This window comes from Acomys russatus, chromosome 11 (assembly GCF_903995435.1).
Source record: "Acomys russatus chromosome 11, mAcoRus1.1, whole genome shotgun sequence".
Lineage (NCBI taxonomy): Eukaryota > Metazoa > Chordata > Mammalia > Rodentia > Muridae > Acomys > Acomys russatus.
Genome location: NC_067147.1, coordinates 30212783 through 30230223, shown reverse-complemented (window position 1 = coordinate 30230223; position 17441 = coordinate 30212783). Strand labels below are relative to the sequence as shown.

Genomic DNA, 17441 nt, shown 5'->3' with positions numbered 1-17441 from the left:
CTGTCCACCCAAGCAAAGCAAACCTCACGTTTACACGAACGCACTTTGCATCACGTTCTTACAGTATAGATGGCTGGTGCCCAGGGCACAACTGGCTGCGTCTAAAGCAACAGCACGAGGATGCTGGGAGGTGCTTGCACACCGTGGTACCCACGGCTGCCTGAGCAATTCTCCTGTGAGTCTCTGGTGGTTACTGCTTGAAGAACTGTGTGTGGATGTGTTTTTCCTTTTGTCTTCCTTCTGATTTACAGTTAAAGCATCTAAAAAAAATTTTTCCCTGCTGTGTCTGTCAGTGGTTCAGATTTTTCATAAAAGAGGTGTCATGAGGTATCATCCCTTAATGTCAGCTATGTAGTGCTGTGGTTGTCAAGAGAGAATGCAGACTTACCTGTAGGTACGGTAACTGACTTTAGTGCGTGTCTACACGTGACAGTGCAGAAACATTAGTTCATGTTAAAATTCTTTCTTCCTTGTCACATATGATGTGACTTTAACCCCAGAAAATCTGACCAAAAAGTGATACAGATAAAATAAAAAGACAAATACACAAATAAGGCCATCTGGAATTTAAAACTTGCCTCCTGCAATATTTCACAGTAATTTCTACATTGTATTTTACATCATTCACTTAAATAATAAATGCTCAGGGAAGGGGCTTGTTGGAGCCAATTGCACTATCTCTTCACGGACTTGTCTAATTTGCTGGCAGGCGACTTCCTCTGGGGCGTCGGGATCTTCGAAGGCTTGGCTGTGGATGGCCGAGAACCTGCTCGGGGCACAGGTCTGTGTGGCTGTGGGGTGGTTTCCACATCTGAGCACACGGACTGGATTTCTGAAATGTCAAAGTCTGAGGCATCACTGCCTCGGCGGCTGCTGGCCCTGCTGCCGGCTTTGCTTCCTGCTCTGCTCCCAGGGCGGCTGGGGGTCTTCCTGGAATCTGGAGAGGGAGGACAGAGATGAGTGCCCTTTATTGTTTACCCATCTGCGAGTGCTCCTAGAGGACCGAGGCACCAAGGGTAACATCGGCATGCTCTTTCTGCACTTGGCACTCACACACAACACTTAGCTCTTGTGCCTTTTCCTTGTTACACAAGGGCTGGTAGCTCATTCTAAGTAGGCATCGTAATAACACCTAGAATGACATACCAAAGTACAGTTCAGGCTTACCCCTGCACTTAGGAGCTTAAAACTCATCCATTACAGATGGACACAAAGAATATGCCGGGCCAGTAACTGGGTTTTCTCAGTGACCTGGAACAGCCCCATGTGCTCTCTGAAGGGCAAAAGAGGCCCCCAGAGCAAAGGGCACAGAACTGACTTCTGTTTATACCCCAACATTCTTTGGTAATTTCCAAAAGCGATTGCTTTGTTGCTTGTTCCTAGGATTCATTTGTCTCCTGTCTCTCTTGGGGGATTGAGGCTTCATCTCGTTTCAAAAGCGCACAGCGTTGTCAAATCATTTAATTAGGAAGAGAGGGACATTTAACCCTCAGGCCACTGCTGAAGGCAGAAATGCTGCACACTCACCAGCGAACTGCGTCCGGACTCTGGCGGCTGCGGTTGTTATCAAGGCACTGTCTTCCCCAGAGTGAAAGCCTTTCCCAGATAGGTACCCTGGAAGTCGCAGCTTGCTTCCCCGGATTGGTGTTCCCTGTGTGTGACCAGTGCAGAGACCATGTAAGAATTTGCCCGCGTTTCCTGATATCCCACTGACATGCTTTTCTCATGCGGGACATCATCTAGAGAGTCCTCTGAGGGGAGTGGACGTGCCTCGGTTAAACAAGGCATGTGACTTGCTTGCTTCCTCCTCTGGTTTTTTATTCTTACTCAGCTAAGGAAACCTTCTAAAGAAAATGGCTTCCTGGTTGGAAGAGAAAACACACACACACACACACACACGAGTCCCCCACAGAATACAAAAGCCATGGTGAGAAAAACAAGACAAATAAACCATGGGGATGTTAGTATCCCTCAGACAGTCAGTGTCACAGTGTTAGAGCGTTGTTGCGGGGATGGTGACTTGTGCAGAGAAGGGACAGCTGTGTGTGTGTGTGTGGGGGGGGGGGCTTAAAAGGGGAATGTGAGCTTCTAGCTTCATGCTGAATGTGCTCATTTCTTGGCTCTATCACTCACTTTTTCTTCTTCTTTTTTTTTGGGGGGGGGGCTGCTGTTGATTTTTTTTTTTTTTTGTGGTACTGGCTCAACCGTACAAAACATATCGACAATACTTTTGGGATACTTCTGTAAGAATCTTAAGAGGCACTTGAGGGAACTGGAGCAATTTTAAGACAATATAACTCTAAGCCCATCTTTCTAGACTGTGTCATTTTTAAATTCTACTCAAGTTAAAAACAAAACCCTTGAGTATAAGGAATTTCATATTTGTCAATGAAGCCTGGAAGCCATAGAGAAAAATAAATCTATAAAAGTGATGATTATATTTTTAGAATGATCTTCCCATTACAGTTTAAAACTTTCTTTTTTTTAACCTTTTCTTTTTTTATTATTTAATTTATTCATATTACAACTCAATTGTTATCCCATCACTTGTATCCTCCCATTCCTCCCTCCCTCCCTCCCTCCCTCCCTCTCGCTTTCACCCTATTCCAGGGGAACCTCCTCCCCCACTATATGGTCATAGGCTATCAAGTCTCATCTTGGTAGCCTGCTTATTCTTTGAGTGCCATCAGGCCTCCCAACTCAAGGGGAGGAGGTCAAATATGGGGACCCAGAGTTCATGTCAGAGTCAGTCCCCGCTCTCCACATAACTGTGGAGAATGTCCTATCCATTGAGTAGATCAGAGTAGGGGTTTGATGTTTACTACTTGTTTTGTCCTTGGTTAGCGCAATAGTTTGAGCAGAAAACTTATTTTTTTTCTAGACAGGGTTTCTCTGTGTAGCCTTGGCTGTCTTGAACTCAATTTGTAGACCAGGCTGGCCTTGAACTCACAGAGCTCTGCCTGCCTCTGCCTCCCCAAGTGTTGTGATTACAGGCATGCACCACTGTTCCTGGCTTGAGTTAAAAATTCTTAATGTGTATGTAGAATTTCTGATATTGCTGTTATGGTTTGACATTGTATTTGTTGGTGTTCTTTTATGATTCCAGCCCTCTATCTACCTGCACGTTCTATACACACACCTAAGTGATATTTCTTTAATGGACATGTAGCCCAGGTTGACCTTAAACTCACTCTGTATGTAGCCAAGGCTAGCCTGTCACTCTGATCTTCCCTTGCTCCACTCCAAGTGCAGGAATAATGGGCGCACCCACTCACACTCAGCTCTGAATACTACTGTGGTATGATTTATATATATAAACACTTCCAACCTGCTCATCTATCCACGCCAACTGCAGTCAGCCCTCGCACTCACCTCACCACCCTGCCCAAGACCTGACAGTGTGGATCTATTAAGAAGAATCTATACGTCCATATAGGAGCCGCCACTGATTGGGAACCTGCCGCTCAGAGTTATGGAGGTCAGTCAGATGGAGACAAGATCACCTCCTTACACTCTGAGTGGGCTTCACCACATGTGCACGCACTGTTCTTTCCTTTGTTCTTCGAATCTTGTGAGGTTATGCTTTAAAATTAAACATACTTTTGCCTTAGTTCAACTAATGTACTGAAGACTATTTGTGGGCACGTGAGTCCGTGTGTGCTGAGGCAACAGGCAGATGTCTGGCATTCTCTGTTCTTGCCCCCCTCCCCATTTTAATTTATTTATTTACTCACTCACTTTCCCACTTTACTTTTGAGACAGGGTTTCTCTCTGATTTGGCAGCTTGTCTCTACCCACCCTCCCCACCCCAAGTGCCTTGCTTTTAGGTGAGTTCTTGGGATATGAACTCAGGTCTCACGTTTGTACAGCAGATATTTTTCCGACCGAGCCATCCCCCCAGCCCCCACTTTAAAAGGCAGTTGCTACTTAAAAAAAAAAAAGTGACTGTCGAAATTTAGCCCCAAATATTTAAAACAAACACTGATCTGATTTGACTTTTTAATTTTCACATGATAGAGTCATAACAACTTAAAGGCCTTCCTTGGTGTAATCTATGATGCTAGTATTTGCCACTTGAAGGGAACAGGTGGGAGTGTGGGACCCATAGGAAGGAGGAAGAAGGAAAACACACTTGGAGGGAGTCCGTGTCCATCTCAGTTCTCCTGCTTGGCTACTCAGGGCTGGTACTGAGAGGAGAAGGCAGGACCTTTCCTCTGTCCACCTACTGTTATTAACATGAGGACTATGTAACAGAGAAAGTCATGACAACCATTAAGGGCTTTTAAAAATAGCTATATTTCTTTTTATCCAAGGGCCTTGGCTTTATTCCTAACCATTACGCCAAATATAGCTCCTCGTTTCTAAGAAAGGGCATTTACGGACTTCTCCCGCATTGGGGTGGTTTTAATCAAGTTATGTGAGATGGTGTCTACACTTCAATTACCAGAAGCTCAAAGAAAGAGTAAGCAGGATACCAAGATGATACGTGATGGCTATGACCATATAGTGGGGGAGGAGGTCCCCCTCGGTCATAGGCCTAGGGGAGGGGAATAGTGTGGAAGCAGGAGGGAGGGAGGAATGGGAGGATACAAGTGATAGGATAACAACTGAGTTGTAATCTGAATAAATAAATTAAATAAATAAAAAAATAGACGGTTAATGGGGGGGGGTGTTGGGTTTTCTGTTTTCTGTTTTTTTGTTTTTTTTTGGAGACAGGGTTTCTCTGTGTAATAGCCCCGGCTGTCCTGGACTCACTGTTTCGAGCAGGCTGGCCTTGAACTCAGAGATCTGCCTTGCCTCTACCTCCCGAGTGCTGGGATTAAAGGCATGCACCGCCGCCCCCCCCCCTCCCCCGCTAGATGGTTGATCTTTGATTGAGTGGGAGCAATCTACTATGTGAGTTAATCTTGGCAGATGTCATATTCCCTCTAGACACGTCATTTTGAGAAGGTACAGTGTGCTCAAATACTACTAGTTACTAAAACCCAGCCCAGACACTTTTGAAGATGAGAGTTTTCTCCATTTCCTGCATGCAGAACTGAGAACCAGGTCACACCTGGCCAGCACGAATGAGCAGAAGTGAACGCTGGGGTCATTCAGAGGGACTGTCCATGGCGAAGGCTTGTACATTCTTTTACTTTCAGTAATTCTCTGGCAAGCGGCATTGTTTCTCACCCTCATCTAAGAGAATGTGCTACGTTTCTCACTCTAATTAAGCCTGCTAGTAAGAGCACTGCACCAACACTAAAAGAAAACCTTCACGGGCCTGGGTACGCACTTTGTGTTCTATTCTTTCAAGAGCTCCATGTAGAGTTAAGTGAGAGTGAGAACAAAAGCCAAGGGGTGTATACAGCCCGTTGGTGTGATCATTTCAAACTGCCATGTCTTTTCTGGTAACCTTTTACTCTCACATCCCCTGAGAGCTGTTGTGTAGCAGGTGACAGGAAGATGTATTGTTATCAGAAGTACATACATCAAGGCAGCGGTAAAGCAGGGTTAGTAGGTGACAGTGTCAATTAAAGAGGGCTGTTAAGACTGGAGTCTGGGACCTTACGATACCTCTGCTGATGACACAGGAAAGTCTGAGCACTCTGCTGCTTTACAAGGAGTTGACAGTTTGCTGTTTGTCAACCATGGTTTACCATAATTGCGTGTTAAAGGATGGAGAATCTGCATGGAACAATGGCAAATCAAATGTAAAGGGCGGCAGATAAAAAACAAACCCACAGAAAAGAGAGATCCAGAACAGAATCATGTTATACCGGCAAGAAAGATAAAAGTCGACAGGTCTGATGACAGATCATACATTAAAAAAAAAAAGATGAATAAAGCTTTAAACAGAAAATATCCAATCTGAAAGACGACAAAGCCCCTGGACAGGTAACCCTGTACAGACAACGGCTTCATGGGTCACTGGGCAAAGCATATTTAAAACTATGGATGTGGCTGGTCCTACAAATTCAAGGGAAACAAAACGCCCAAGAGTATCCTGCAGACAGTGGGTGCACTGGGAGGAAGACCACAGCCCGGAGTCCTACCTTGGGTGTGCTGGCGGCAGCAGGTACCTGTGGGGAGGCTGCCTGGCCGGCGTGACTCGACACCGAGGTGGATCTGTTGGGGGAAGCTGCTCTCGATGAAGGGCGTGATCTGCGGCCTCGTGGTCGGAAGGCAGCCATACCCTGGCTGGCACCATCTGCTAAGATGAACTTCTCACGCAGCTCCATGTTGGTCCTTCCTTTGGCTGGATCATACACACGCACAGCAAAAAATGGCACGGAGGAGAAGAGAGAGAGAGAGAGAGAGAGAGAGAGAGCGCGCTCAGTCTTGGCAGAAAGGAGGGCCGCCTGGCACCAGAAGAGCACGCTGGAAATTTCGAGAACATCTTTTTGCCATGCCAACTCCAACTCAGCGTAACAAGAAGTTAAATGCATTCCTTCACAATGCATTCCTCTTGGATACAAGGGGGCGTGGAGATGGGAAAGGGGTGTGCTTACTCTAACACTAGACACCAGCAAGAAAAATCAGTGTAAAACAAAGTCAGCATGAAGATGGAAAGCTCATGCTACTGTTAATCCACCAGCTACTGATGCCCACACGCTCTGTTCCCCTCCACCACACTGAGGAGACAGTCAGGAATCTTTTGCATGTATTGCTGAGGTCCGGAGAATGCCAGGATTTAACACTGGAGTTAAACAATCACACCAAATCAGAGATGGCTTGTTAGTCATGAAGAGAACATAAAAAAAAGTTCCAGAATTTTCACTGAAGTGAGAGGCAGCTAGTATTTTAATTTTAGGCCTTAAAATAAAACCTGTTTCACTGACATGCAGTAACAAAGGCCAGACCCAGGGATCCACGAGGCAATCGGTGATGCAGCAGCCATACAAACACATATGCACATGGAGAACGCTCCACAGGGACCCGATGGGCAACGTGTTAGCATGTGCTCGATCGCTCGCTCGTGGAACACTCGCACTGGCGACGTGCCGTGAGTGTGGCACACTTTCAGAATTTATGTTTAGAAGCCCCAGCTTGCCGGATGTGAGTTTAAGCCATACGCGTGAATGAAGCATATTGTATTAAAACAAATCATGAAAGCGAGAACGTAAAAGTGGGAAAGAGAAAAGTAAGAGGGAAGAGCCAAAGAGAGGGGTTGCCAACCTATAGTAGGCTGAGTAGTAGTAATTGAAGAGTTTGATTCCGAACGTAACATTTTACTCCCATGGTGGTGAACTAGAAAAAACGACACAGGATACCGATCACATTAAAGAACACTGTTAGCAGAGGAAACAAAGTACAGCAGTTGGATATGTAAAGGGCGCTCGGATCCAGCCTTTAGCATACATTTAGGAGAGAAGATGCATCCGGAGGAGAGGCCCTGCGTGGTCCCACTCAACCAGGAGAAAGCAACAGCAGACAGCAGAGCTCAGCCAGCCACGCTAGCGCTAGTGCACCCTCTGTAATCCCACGGAGTTTGCACTTCCATTGCTATTTCCGAGAAATCAGTGCTGCCTTTACCTCGGACTGCATTCTTGTCAAAGTGCAGTCCTGCACCCCAAAATGATGTTTTGGTTAACAAAGGGCTTTAGTGGAGCCGAGAAATTCCTATTGCCTGGCGGACGGACGTTGTGCCCATCTTTAGGGCAACAGCACTCCTGATGTGTTTATGGTGAGCAAGCCGACTGCAACACCAGTCACACGAAAGTGCAACACAGTTACGGATAGGACAGAATGCTCCAATAGTGCCAACCCTGGTTATGTGGCTTGGTTATGTGTTTACTCTATTACATTTATCATTAGAGCACATTTTGCCCCTACTTGTAAGAAGCTTTCTGTACAACAGTATGATGCTGTGTCAGACCAGCAACAGGTTTATGCGCCTTATAGTGACTGCACCTCCTGGTTGATTGTTTTATTTTGTGCTCAGTTCAATCCCATACTGTTTTATTCATCACGGCTTTTGGAGCAACAGGTAATGTAAAACACACACACAGACACACACACTGTATAAACTCTTGGTGTGTAGGATAGTAAACCATGTTTCTATTAAGCACACTCCATGTCTGTACCACAATGAAAATGCCTGACAACATTTTTCTCAGAACACAGTGTTAAATGAACATGGCGGATGGGACGGAAGCACTTATGCCTCGCTGCATTTTTTTTTTTAAGCTGCATCTCAGGTAATAAAGGGCAGGGCTACTGCGTGGCTGTGTGACAGTTCACCGCTGGCCTGGACAGACAGGACCGCTGGCTCTGACACAGCTGTATCCAGATGCCAGGACCAAAAGGAAGGCTTCCTGATTGGCTTCCCACTTGGTAGCCTAACAGGCAAAGCTGGAATAGGCACTTTTTAGGGACCATAAGCTCACAGATTAAAACAAGTCATCACAATCCTATTGTTTTCTTTTCTTAAAGTCAGAAAATAGTGGATGCTTACTGAGTAGATGTCTCCTAAATAGAAACTGTAATCAAACACACATGTGACTAATTAAGAATCTAATAATTGTAGGACATAAAAATAGGATTCTCAGTGGCTAAGAGTATGCACTGCTCTTGGGGAGGGCTTGATTTGGTCTCAATGCCCATGGGTGGCTCACAACCACCCGTAACTCCGAGTCTGGGGATCTGATGCCTCTGGTCTCTGTGGACACTGGCACATACACACATACACACACCACACACATACATATAATTTAAAATAATGCTATAATCTTAGAAAGATAAAACAGGAATATTAAAAGCTAACTTAAAAACTCCTGGGACTGCAGATATGAAGGAAGCTACAATGTAATATTTACCTTTTAAATATTCTGCTAGTCAACCTCAAATACTGTTTGCTTTTGTTTCTAAGTACTGTTTTCCCCACCTCTCCCTTCACTTCATTAAAATTTGACTCTTAAACTTTTACCCTCTAGTCTCCTGTCTTGGGGTGTCGAAATATCCATTTTGAAAACTGTAGACAAGAAGGTCTTACACAGAAAATCCAGACTGTATTTCCTACCTACCTGTGTCAAATGTATTCCATTAGGAGAGAGAGAGAGAGAGAGAGAGAGAGAGAGAGAGAGAGAGAGAGAGAGAGAGAGGAGACAACGTGTTTTAAAGGCCAATGGGAACTATCAGCCATGGGATTCAAGTTTTCAATGTGGGGACACATGACACCACAGCCTTTGCGAGGGCACTGGCACCTTGATAAGAGGGTCTCCTTACCCCTGCAGGGATCATTTTTCACTAAGAACTCATCCAGAGCCATCCATCCACCGCCAACGCGAACCATCACTGTGCTTCGCAGGATCCGAACTAGTCGAAGCTGCTGGGAGTCTCCAAACTAGGCAGTGAAGAGAGAAAGGACCTCTAATTGTCAGTACGATTCTGAGCAAACGGACGGCATGCAGCTTGCAGCAGCGTAAGCGACCAACTTAATTGCTTGCTTAGGTCAGTGATTAATTAGTGAAATCTCAAATGAGGGTCCGTAGTGATCTACATTAGACTGCTGCATGCCGATTTAGACCAAGGGAAACAGTTTGAAGAAAAAAAAATCACAGAGGTTAATCAAATATAATGTTGAAGCTTTGCAATAAAGTTACAGATTATTTTTCTTTCTTGTAACAGAAACAACACTCACAAAAGCAAGAACTGAGAATGTTTCTAGGAGTTAAGCGCAGCCATGAAAATAAGCGCAGGTACGCTTGCCTGGGACTCACACAAAATCAGGTGTTCCTATGGACGTCACCAAACTGATTTGGGAAAACTGCCTCTCAGGTTAGAACTCCTTTCCTTTGAGATCTGTGGGGAAACTCAAGCTCCCTTGCTATTCTTTGGAGATCTCTGATGTAGGTAAAAAAGTAATGAATGATTATGACTAATAAAAACCCCATACTAAAATCAATGGTCTGGTATACCAGTTAGCTGGAGGCTGGATTAACATGCCACATTATGTTACTGCAATCTTAAAACAGGTACTGATGAATTACCAATGACACAGCTTTCAAATCTAAAAGGATTTCCACCCCCCTTCAAGTTGTATGTACCATTGGTGCTCCTTCGGTGAAGCCCTGATCATTTGGATTACTCATTTTGGAAGTCTGTGAGAATTGGTTTTTTTTAAAGCTGGAAATCATTTCTAAGAGGTTCACGTCCAACTGTGAGAAGCACCATACTGAATGAACTTCATGCTCATCAACTTGGCACGTGACAAAGACAATGATCGAACAAACAGTTCATTAGGTGCCAACAGCTTCTGGGCAGAACTGCCTGTGACTATTCCCTTCTGTGTACCGTGGGAAGTAGAAACACTCTGCTACTTTTCTGTAGCCTTGAGTGCTGGATTTCAGCATGAGAATCCTAATACAAAGTCAGCCAGACTCTCTTTCAGGAACCTAAACTCAGAAGAAGGTCATAGAAGTGTATGAGCAGGGGGACATCTCTTGGCATAGCTCTTCCTAAATTTGAGTTTTAAACACTGAGACTTAAATTTCCCATTGGATGAACTACTTCTGAAATGCTAATTTAAAAATTAAAACCTGTATTTATGTTGTTAGAGACAAAAAAAATTTTGTGCTGCTAGTAAGCAAAGGGAAAAGAGGGTGGGAGGAAAATTACCCTTAAGGAACCAGATAATTGGATCAGATAAATCTTGTTTAAGACCAGGTTCAAAATTAGACTTAAGGAAACATCTAAGAAATGTTTTCTTTATAAAATAATATTTTGGTTCTTAAATATGGTAACTTCTGATAGAACTTCTAAAAGGTATTCTCCAGACAACCAATGGGGTCTTTAGAATTCCTCTAATTTTCCCAAGGCCAAACCACAACACAAGAAAAATAGACGAATGTTGTTCTTTGTACTTCCAGCACATAAAATCTTTGAAGGTATTTCTCTTATTTTCTCTGATAATATTATCCTACTTGCTGATTCAGAAAATAACAAGCATAAAAAAGTAACATTTTTATCTGTTGTAACAGATGTTTTACCTTGATTTTATCCTTGCACGTTGTGTGTAACTATTAAATTATCACACTGTGCCCCATAAATACATATGACTATTATATGTCAATTAAAAATAATTCTTGGGAAAAGTCTATTCAAAGTAGTGGAATCACTTTCCTCTAAACTTTTGCCTACAGAAAATTGAAGGTAAGAGGTAATTTGCAACTTAGGATGTAATGTGTTCAGAGACGAAGCAGTGAGCATAGGGCCTACACCAGGGGTTTACACCAGGCCCTTTATATGTACAGTACAGCCTTCAGCTTAGTGCTTTTATGGGACTCCTGAATGAGCGAGCGGGCCTCTGATTTTTGTGCACTGTCTTGGCTCTTTCCCTTCTGTCAGTTTGCCCTGTCCGACTTCGGTGTGATGGTTTTTGTTTTATCTTACTATGTTTTAGTTCCCTGTTATCTCTTAGAAGCCTATTATTTTCTTTTTTTTTTAAGCTTTTATTTTTAAAATTTTTTTCTTTTAATTTTAATTTTATTAATTTATTCTGATTACAACTTAATTGTTATCCCATCACTTGTATTCTAATGAGAGACAGAAAGGGAGTGGATCCGGGTGGGAGAGGAGGTGGGGAGGAACTTGGAGGAGTAGAGGGAGGGGAATCTGAAACCAGGATGTATTTATGTGAAAAAAGAATCTATTTTTAATGAAAAGGGGGAAAAGACGTAGTGTGACTTGGGATCGAGCAGTGATCACTAGTTACCTAACAGTGGTCTGCTCCTTACAGAGCAGTGCAGGCAATACATTTGAATATGGGCCCGCCAAAATGTAATTTCTCCTGTGTGCATTTTAAAAATCTCGATTGGGCCACAGCACCACTAAGTAGTTGCACTGACTGGAATGCCAATGCAAACATTTGGCCAAGGCAGCACAAAACACGACCTATAGTGTGCTGTAAGCCAGCAACTCAGAAGGAGTTAGTGGCTGGGAGCACAGATGTCACTCAGGAGCCCCATGAAGGCCTCTTGGTACTTTGTCTTCCCACAGTCACTTGTTTGAAGAGGGTCTTGTGTACCCTGTTTTCAGATGCTGATTTCAGTGCCCTGAGATGTGGTGATGGCCCTGCCATGGATACTGTTATGAATGTTGAACCATCTTCTGTACCCATGTGATGTAAGGAATGTTGCCCAATTATCCCGGACTGGCCAATAAAGATGCTGAAGCCTGTGACTGCCCAGAAGAGGGGCAGGCGGAGTTTAGGTTCCTGGGTTAGGGGTTGAGAGAACATGAGAGGAGAAGAGAGGGAAGGCAGAAGACAGAGCAGGAGGAGAGGAAGCTGGAGAGAGAGGAGGGGCCACGGGGCAAGATGGATGATCAGCACGTGGCCATGAGGACAGACTGATGGAGCAGAAGCCCGGGAGTCATCAGACTGGCACATGATTGGCTTAGAATAGCTCAGAATCTGCCCAGCATAGTACCTACAGCTTAGTAATAAATCAGTCTCTCTGTGTCTATTATTTTGCAAGCTAACGGGGTTAAAGAAAACTGTTGTTTTATTAATTAGTACTCTACAGTCTCTGCTTAATGCTACTGTATGCCGTATGCCCTGAACGATCAGGCACAGTGATGTATGGAGAATCAAGTTTGTGTTCCAGTGACCACTGGCATAGAATTTGTCCACAGTATTATGAAAAACGGGCCTTGAACATTGTGTTTGCACCATGGGGATCCAGCTAATCAGCTACAATTCATTATCTGGTTTGCTTAAAAGTAATCTCCTCCTGTGAGGCACAAAGCGATAAAGGAGTCCTGGGCCAAGGACTCCGAGAGCGCTGACAGCAACAGCACACCAACCAACACTGCAGTAGCTAGCGAGGCAGCATGGAAGGACTGGCCATGGCAAGCTTCAATGGCTATGAATTACACATTAAAAAAAATCATCGGGAACTTGAGATTCCACTGGTTAATACCTGATTTCCCAGGAAGAACTGATAAAAAAAAAAAAAATGAAAAATGGAAGAAAGACAAAATTAGTTCAACAGGAAACTTTCTATATGGACCAAACACACACACACACACACACTCTCATACTCACCACACATATACTCAGTCTCACACACTCACACATACACACTCACTCATATACACCCTCACTCATATACACCCTCACACAGTCAGTCTTTCTCTTACATATACTTCCTCTCACACACACTCTCACATCCAGACACATAACCCTCACACTTATTCACACACACTCTCACAGGCCTATCACACACACACACACACACACTCACATACACCCTCACAGTCAGTCTCCTTCTCTCTATACATACACACTTTCTCACATCCTCTCACATTCAGACACAGAACTCTCACACTCACTCACACACAGACTCTCTCACACACATACACACTCACTCATGTACACCCTCAGACTCAGCCTTTCTCTCACACATACACACTTTCTCACACACATTTAGACACATATACCCTCACACTCATCCACACACAGAGAGACTCTCTCCCCCATACATTCACTCATCTACACCCTTACACTCAATCTTACACACACACACACACACACACACACACACACACACACACACTATTCAAACCCTGTACTTCAGGATACAGCATTTAGTTTAGAGAGTGGATGTATCCATTTGTTCTGATTTCAAGCCAAAGTTTTTTGTTTTTTGTTTTTTGTTTTTTTACAAATTTATTGACATCTTACGCTTTCAAATTAAAGTTAAAAGTTTCAAAACTTTTAAAGTGGAAGAAGTTAAAGTTTTCTTTTTTTAAAAGACAGGGCTTCTCTGTGTAACATCCCTGGCTGTCCTGGGACTTGCTCTGTAGACCAGGCTGGCCTCGAACTCACAGAGACCCAACTGCTTCTGCCTCCTGAGTGCTGAGATCAAAGGCATGCAGCACTACTGCTCAGCTTAGCTAAAGTTACCAAATTAAAGTTAAAATGGTAGATGAACATCTTTTAAAAATGAAAGTGTGGGGGCTGGAGAGCTAGCCCCTCAGTGGTCAAGAGCACTTTCTGCTCTTCCAAAGGACCAGGGTTCAATTCCCAGGACCTACATGGTAGCTTACAACTGTCCGTCACTCCAGTTCCAAGGGATCTGACACTCTTATACCAATGCACATAATTTTTTTAAGTCTAAAAAGAAAAAGTGAAAGTGTACTGCATTTGTAAATAACATGCCATATCAAGGACACTCAGCACATGTTCCTCCTATCTGCTAACTAAAAGATATTTCAAAGAAGAAGAAAAAAAAAAAAAAAAAAAGAGGAACAAAACAAAGAATGACAAAATCACATTGTTCTGTTTTAATGTGAACCAAGTTCATTTAGATTTTGAATAAAAGCAAAAATTACTATGTAAATGGAAAAAACTGCATCTTTTTCATATTTATAAAGTGAGTATTTTTAAATTCTAGACCCCTCCCCCCAAATTCTACTTTCCTGGTTCTGAAAAGCAGTTATTTAGAAGCTTGAAGCTTATCTCTAATCATAATAAAACAACAAGTAATGTGGAACAGCCTCAATATATGACTTGAGTATTTTACTCTTAGCAATTTTTCTCCTTAAAAGTGGTATGTGTGTGAGATGGCTCAGATGGTAAGGGCACTGCCACCAGGCCTGAGGACTTGAGATCAATCCCTAAACCCCTAGAGAAGAGAAATGACTCCCACAAGATGTTCTTTGACCTCTATGCATATTGTGACATGCATACATGCACATACACACATGTGCACACACACACATAACACACACACTAAATAGACAAATGTAAAAGAAATGTAAAAGTTTTGTGCACGTTACAGATATTTTAAAATATGGCCTGCTAGTCAAATGCAAGCTATCTACATAACATTTACATTATATAATTTAGGAGTTTATATAACTTGAGATGAGAAAAACTGTAGCGTTTCCTACTCCATTACATTTGAGATGGTGTGAAACTAATTAGGGTTCCTAGAAAGCCACGTATGTCCGACTGACGCACACGTCGGCTTCTGTTCTTCAAAGACCTGGAGTCACCGGGAACACTTACCCTGTATTTGTTGTCGCCAATTTGCTCAACTTGGAATCTCTTCGCACATTTGCACTTGGCTACTTGCCTTGTGACCTGCCAAAAACAAAGGTGCAGTATTGACTTTCATCCTGGTCCTTCCTAGTGGGACTCTAGAAACCGACGAGCTGGCTGTGTGAGCCACACGGACACACACTAGTCCTGCTGTAGCAGAGGACAGATGACAAGTACCTCATCCTCAATTTTGTCAGCATCTGTGATGGGTTTGTATGCATCTTTGTTTGGGTGTAGAGCAGCCACAAATTCATAGTAGTCAATGTACCCATCACCGTCCCTGTCAAAGATGTCCGCCACGGCGCTCATCTCCAGGCGGCTGGTAGGGAACTCTGAAATGTGCCAAGCAAAGCTGGTGAGGTAGTTTGTTACAGTTAAGGCATATCTGACTGCATGTTTCAATCTTAATGTGGTTGGTCAGCACGATTACACAGTTTAAAAAAAAAAAAATCTTATTTTCAGCATAATAAAATAATTATAAAATAATCTTATTTTCAGCAAAATAAGATAATAAATATATGACACAGATTTATCTTCAAGCAGTACGACAAGGGGCTGGAGAGACACCTCAGTGGTTAACGGCACTTGCTGCTTTTGTAGAGTCGCCAAACAAGCTAACTCAGGGCGCTCACGTTTTACTACTGTGAGTATCAGATTAGAACTGTTAACTAGAATTATCCAGAAATCACTACCTATTGACTTGCTTTTGTACGCCAGTTAACACACAAAAGGCTTCTGGAATCAAATATCACTTACTTATTTAACCAGGGACACAGCTTGAGGAGAATGAAAGGCTAGTCCTGTGGCTGTTCAAAATGGTAGTGTGCCTGACTCAGGAGCTCAAAGCAGTACGCGCTTTTCTAAGCTGCCGAGCTCCCAGTCAAGTTAAAAGGCAGAGCTTATTAGCCACCCCCCCCCCCACCTTCTTACACCGTGCTTGCTTTCTGTGCGGATCCCTCTGGCTCTAGTCTTGGACTTACTCGAGGAAAGAATTCCATCGATGAACTCCTGCCGCGTGATCTTCCCATCCTGGTCTTTATCAATCCTCCTGAAGAAATCCATTACCCGCGACTTCTTGTGATTCATCCACCTCATGTATTTTTTACGCCAGACATCGAAATCGAAGTTAGCAAATTCCCTCAGCTAAAAAGGGCAAAAGTCGGCTGAGTTAGCGCTGTGCGCAAACTAACTTTACATTTCTGTCCTTGTTCTCGACGGTTTCAGATGCCTACACAATGAAATGCCGCTACATCAACTGCACACTCTCCCCTCCGACTCCCAGATGTCCACCAACACCCCCATCACAACTTCAAATTTTTTTAAAAAAAAAATCTTTTTTCACAACAATCTATTAAACGCACTCAGTGATACCTATATCGCCTGGGTGTGAGCATCCATTCTATTTCCTGCCAGCTGAGTACAGCCCCTGGTGACACACGCCTCTCCCATTTCAAAGAAAGACAAGATTTTACAAATGACTTCTTATGATGTTTAGTTCATTGCATCATTGATTTTTCTTTACAAATAAGATCTCTTAAAAATAAAAACTGCTTACACCACCAGTCACAGAGCTGTGTCCAGAGTGCCAGCATTAGTGAAGGCGCAGGCCTGGGCGTGTACCTACTCTGTCCTTCTGTCCTGTCAGCTACCCCCGTTCGCTTAGACACATAACATTTTCAATTGTCACAACATAAAAAGTAAAAGCCTTCCACCACAGGGTACAGATGTGTCCACCAGGTGGAGCCAGCAGCAGACACGTCAAGGGAGAAAGCCTTTCTCAGAGGTCAGCTGCCAGTTAAAATTTACGTTTTCTAGCTTTTGGTTCCCTAGATCCAGATCCTACAGATCAATTTCTAACAGAAACACACCCAAGCTTAGTGTTCGCCTCAGAAGGAAGCCAGCGCTCGGACGATAAGGGTTTGCTTATGGAAAAGACAAGCATGCTTTTGGCAGCGCGGCACAGCACAGAAATGAAGACAAGAGACAACGCGGAGGTAAATGTACGAGTTTCCAGACCTCCTCCAGCCTGTCCAAGGCGTCGTTCAGTTTCCTCCTCCTTTCCAGAGCCAGGAGCCAGACCTGTTGCCATTTGCTGACCAGCAGGTTAACCCTGGGGTTCTTGGTTTCGATTTGTGTCTGGGATCCAGATGGATACAGGCCTGAGGCTGGGAAGCGTTTTCCTGTTAAAACACAACTGCGGTCAGATGGCAAAGCGCCTGGCGGGCTGACGGGCACGGAGGTGGGGTGCGCTTTTTGGCTCCTAGGTGAGACTGACTTTAACTACTGTGTACTGCCAAGAAAAACATTCTCTAACCCAGCACTTCTTACTAAGGTTCACACTCGGATCTTAGGCGCTGCAAAAATGCTGTAAACTTAATGTTTAAACGCTTTCTTAGGCACGCTCGTGCCA

General features: G+C 43.7%; 1 protein-coding gene across 1 annotated transcript in view; it reads right to left on the bottom strand.

The window, feature by feature from the left end:
* Positions 1-270: 270 nt before the first annotated feature.
* The window catches only part of Dst (dystonin), a 405110-nt gene continuing 387939 nt past the window's right edge, over positions 271-17441 (bottom strand). The window contains exons 94-104 of the mRNA XM_051153028.1: positions 17048-17211; positions 16012-16174; positions 15209-15363; positions 14999-15073; positions 12906-12923; positions 9211-9328; positions 7162-7233; positions 6039-6241; positions 5560-5670; positions 1528-1651; positions 271-937 (exon numbers count right to left, since the gene is read on the bottom strand). Of these exons, the coding sequence (XP_051008985.1) occupies positions 675-937; positions 1528-1651; positions 5560-5670; positions 6039-6241; positions 7162-7233; positions 9211-9328; positions 12906-12923; positions 14999-15073; positions 15209-15363; positions 16012-16174; positions 17048-17211 (1466 nt within the window). The 3' untranslated portion in view covers positions 271-674. The remainder of the gene's footprint in view (positions 938-1527; positions 1652-5559; positions 5671-6038; positions 6242-7161; positions 7234-9210; positions 9329-12905; positions 12924-14998; positions 15074-15208; positions 15364-16011; positions 16175-17047; positions 17212-17441) is intronic.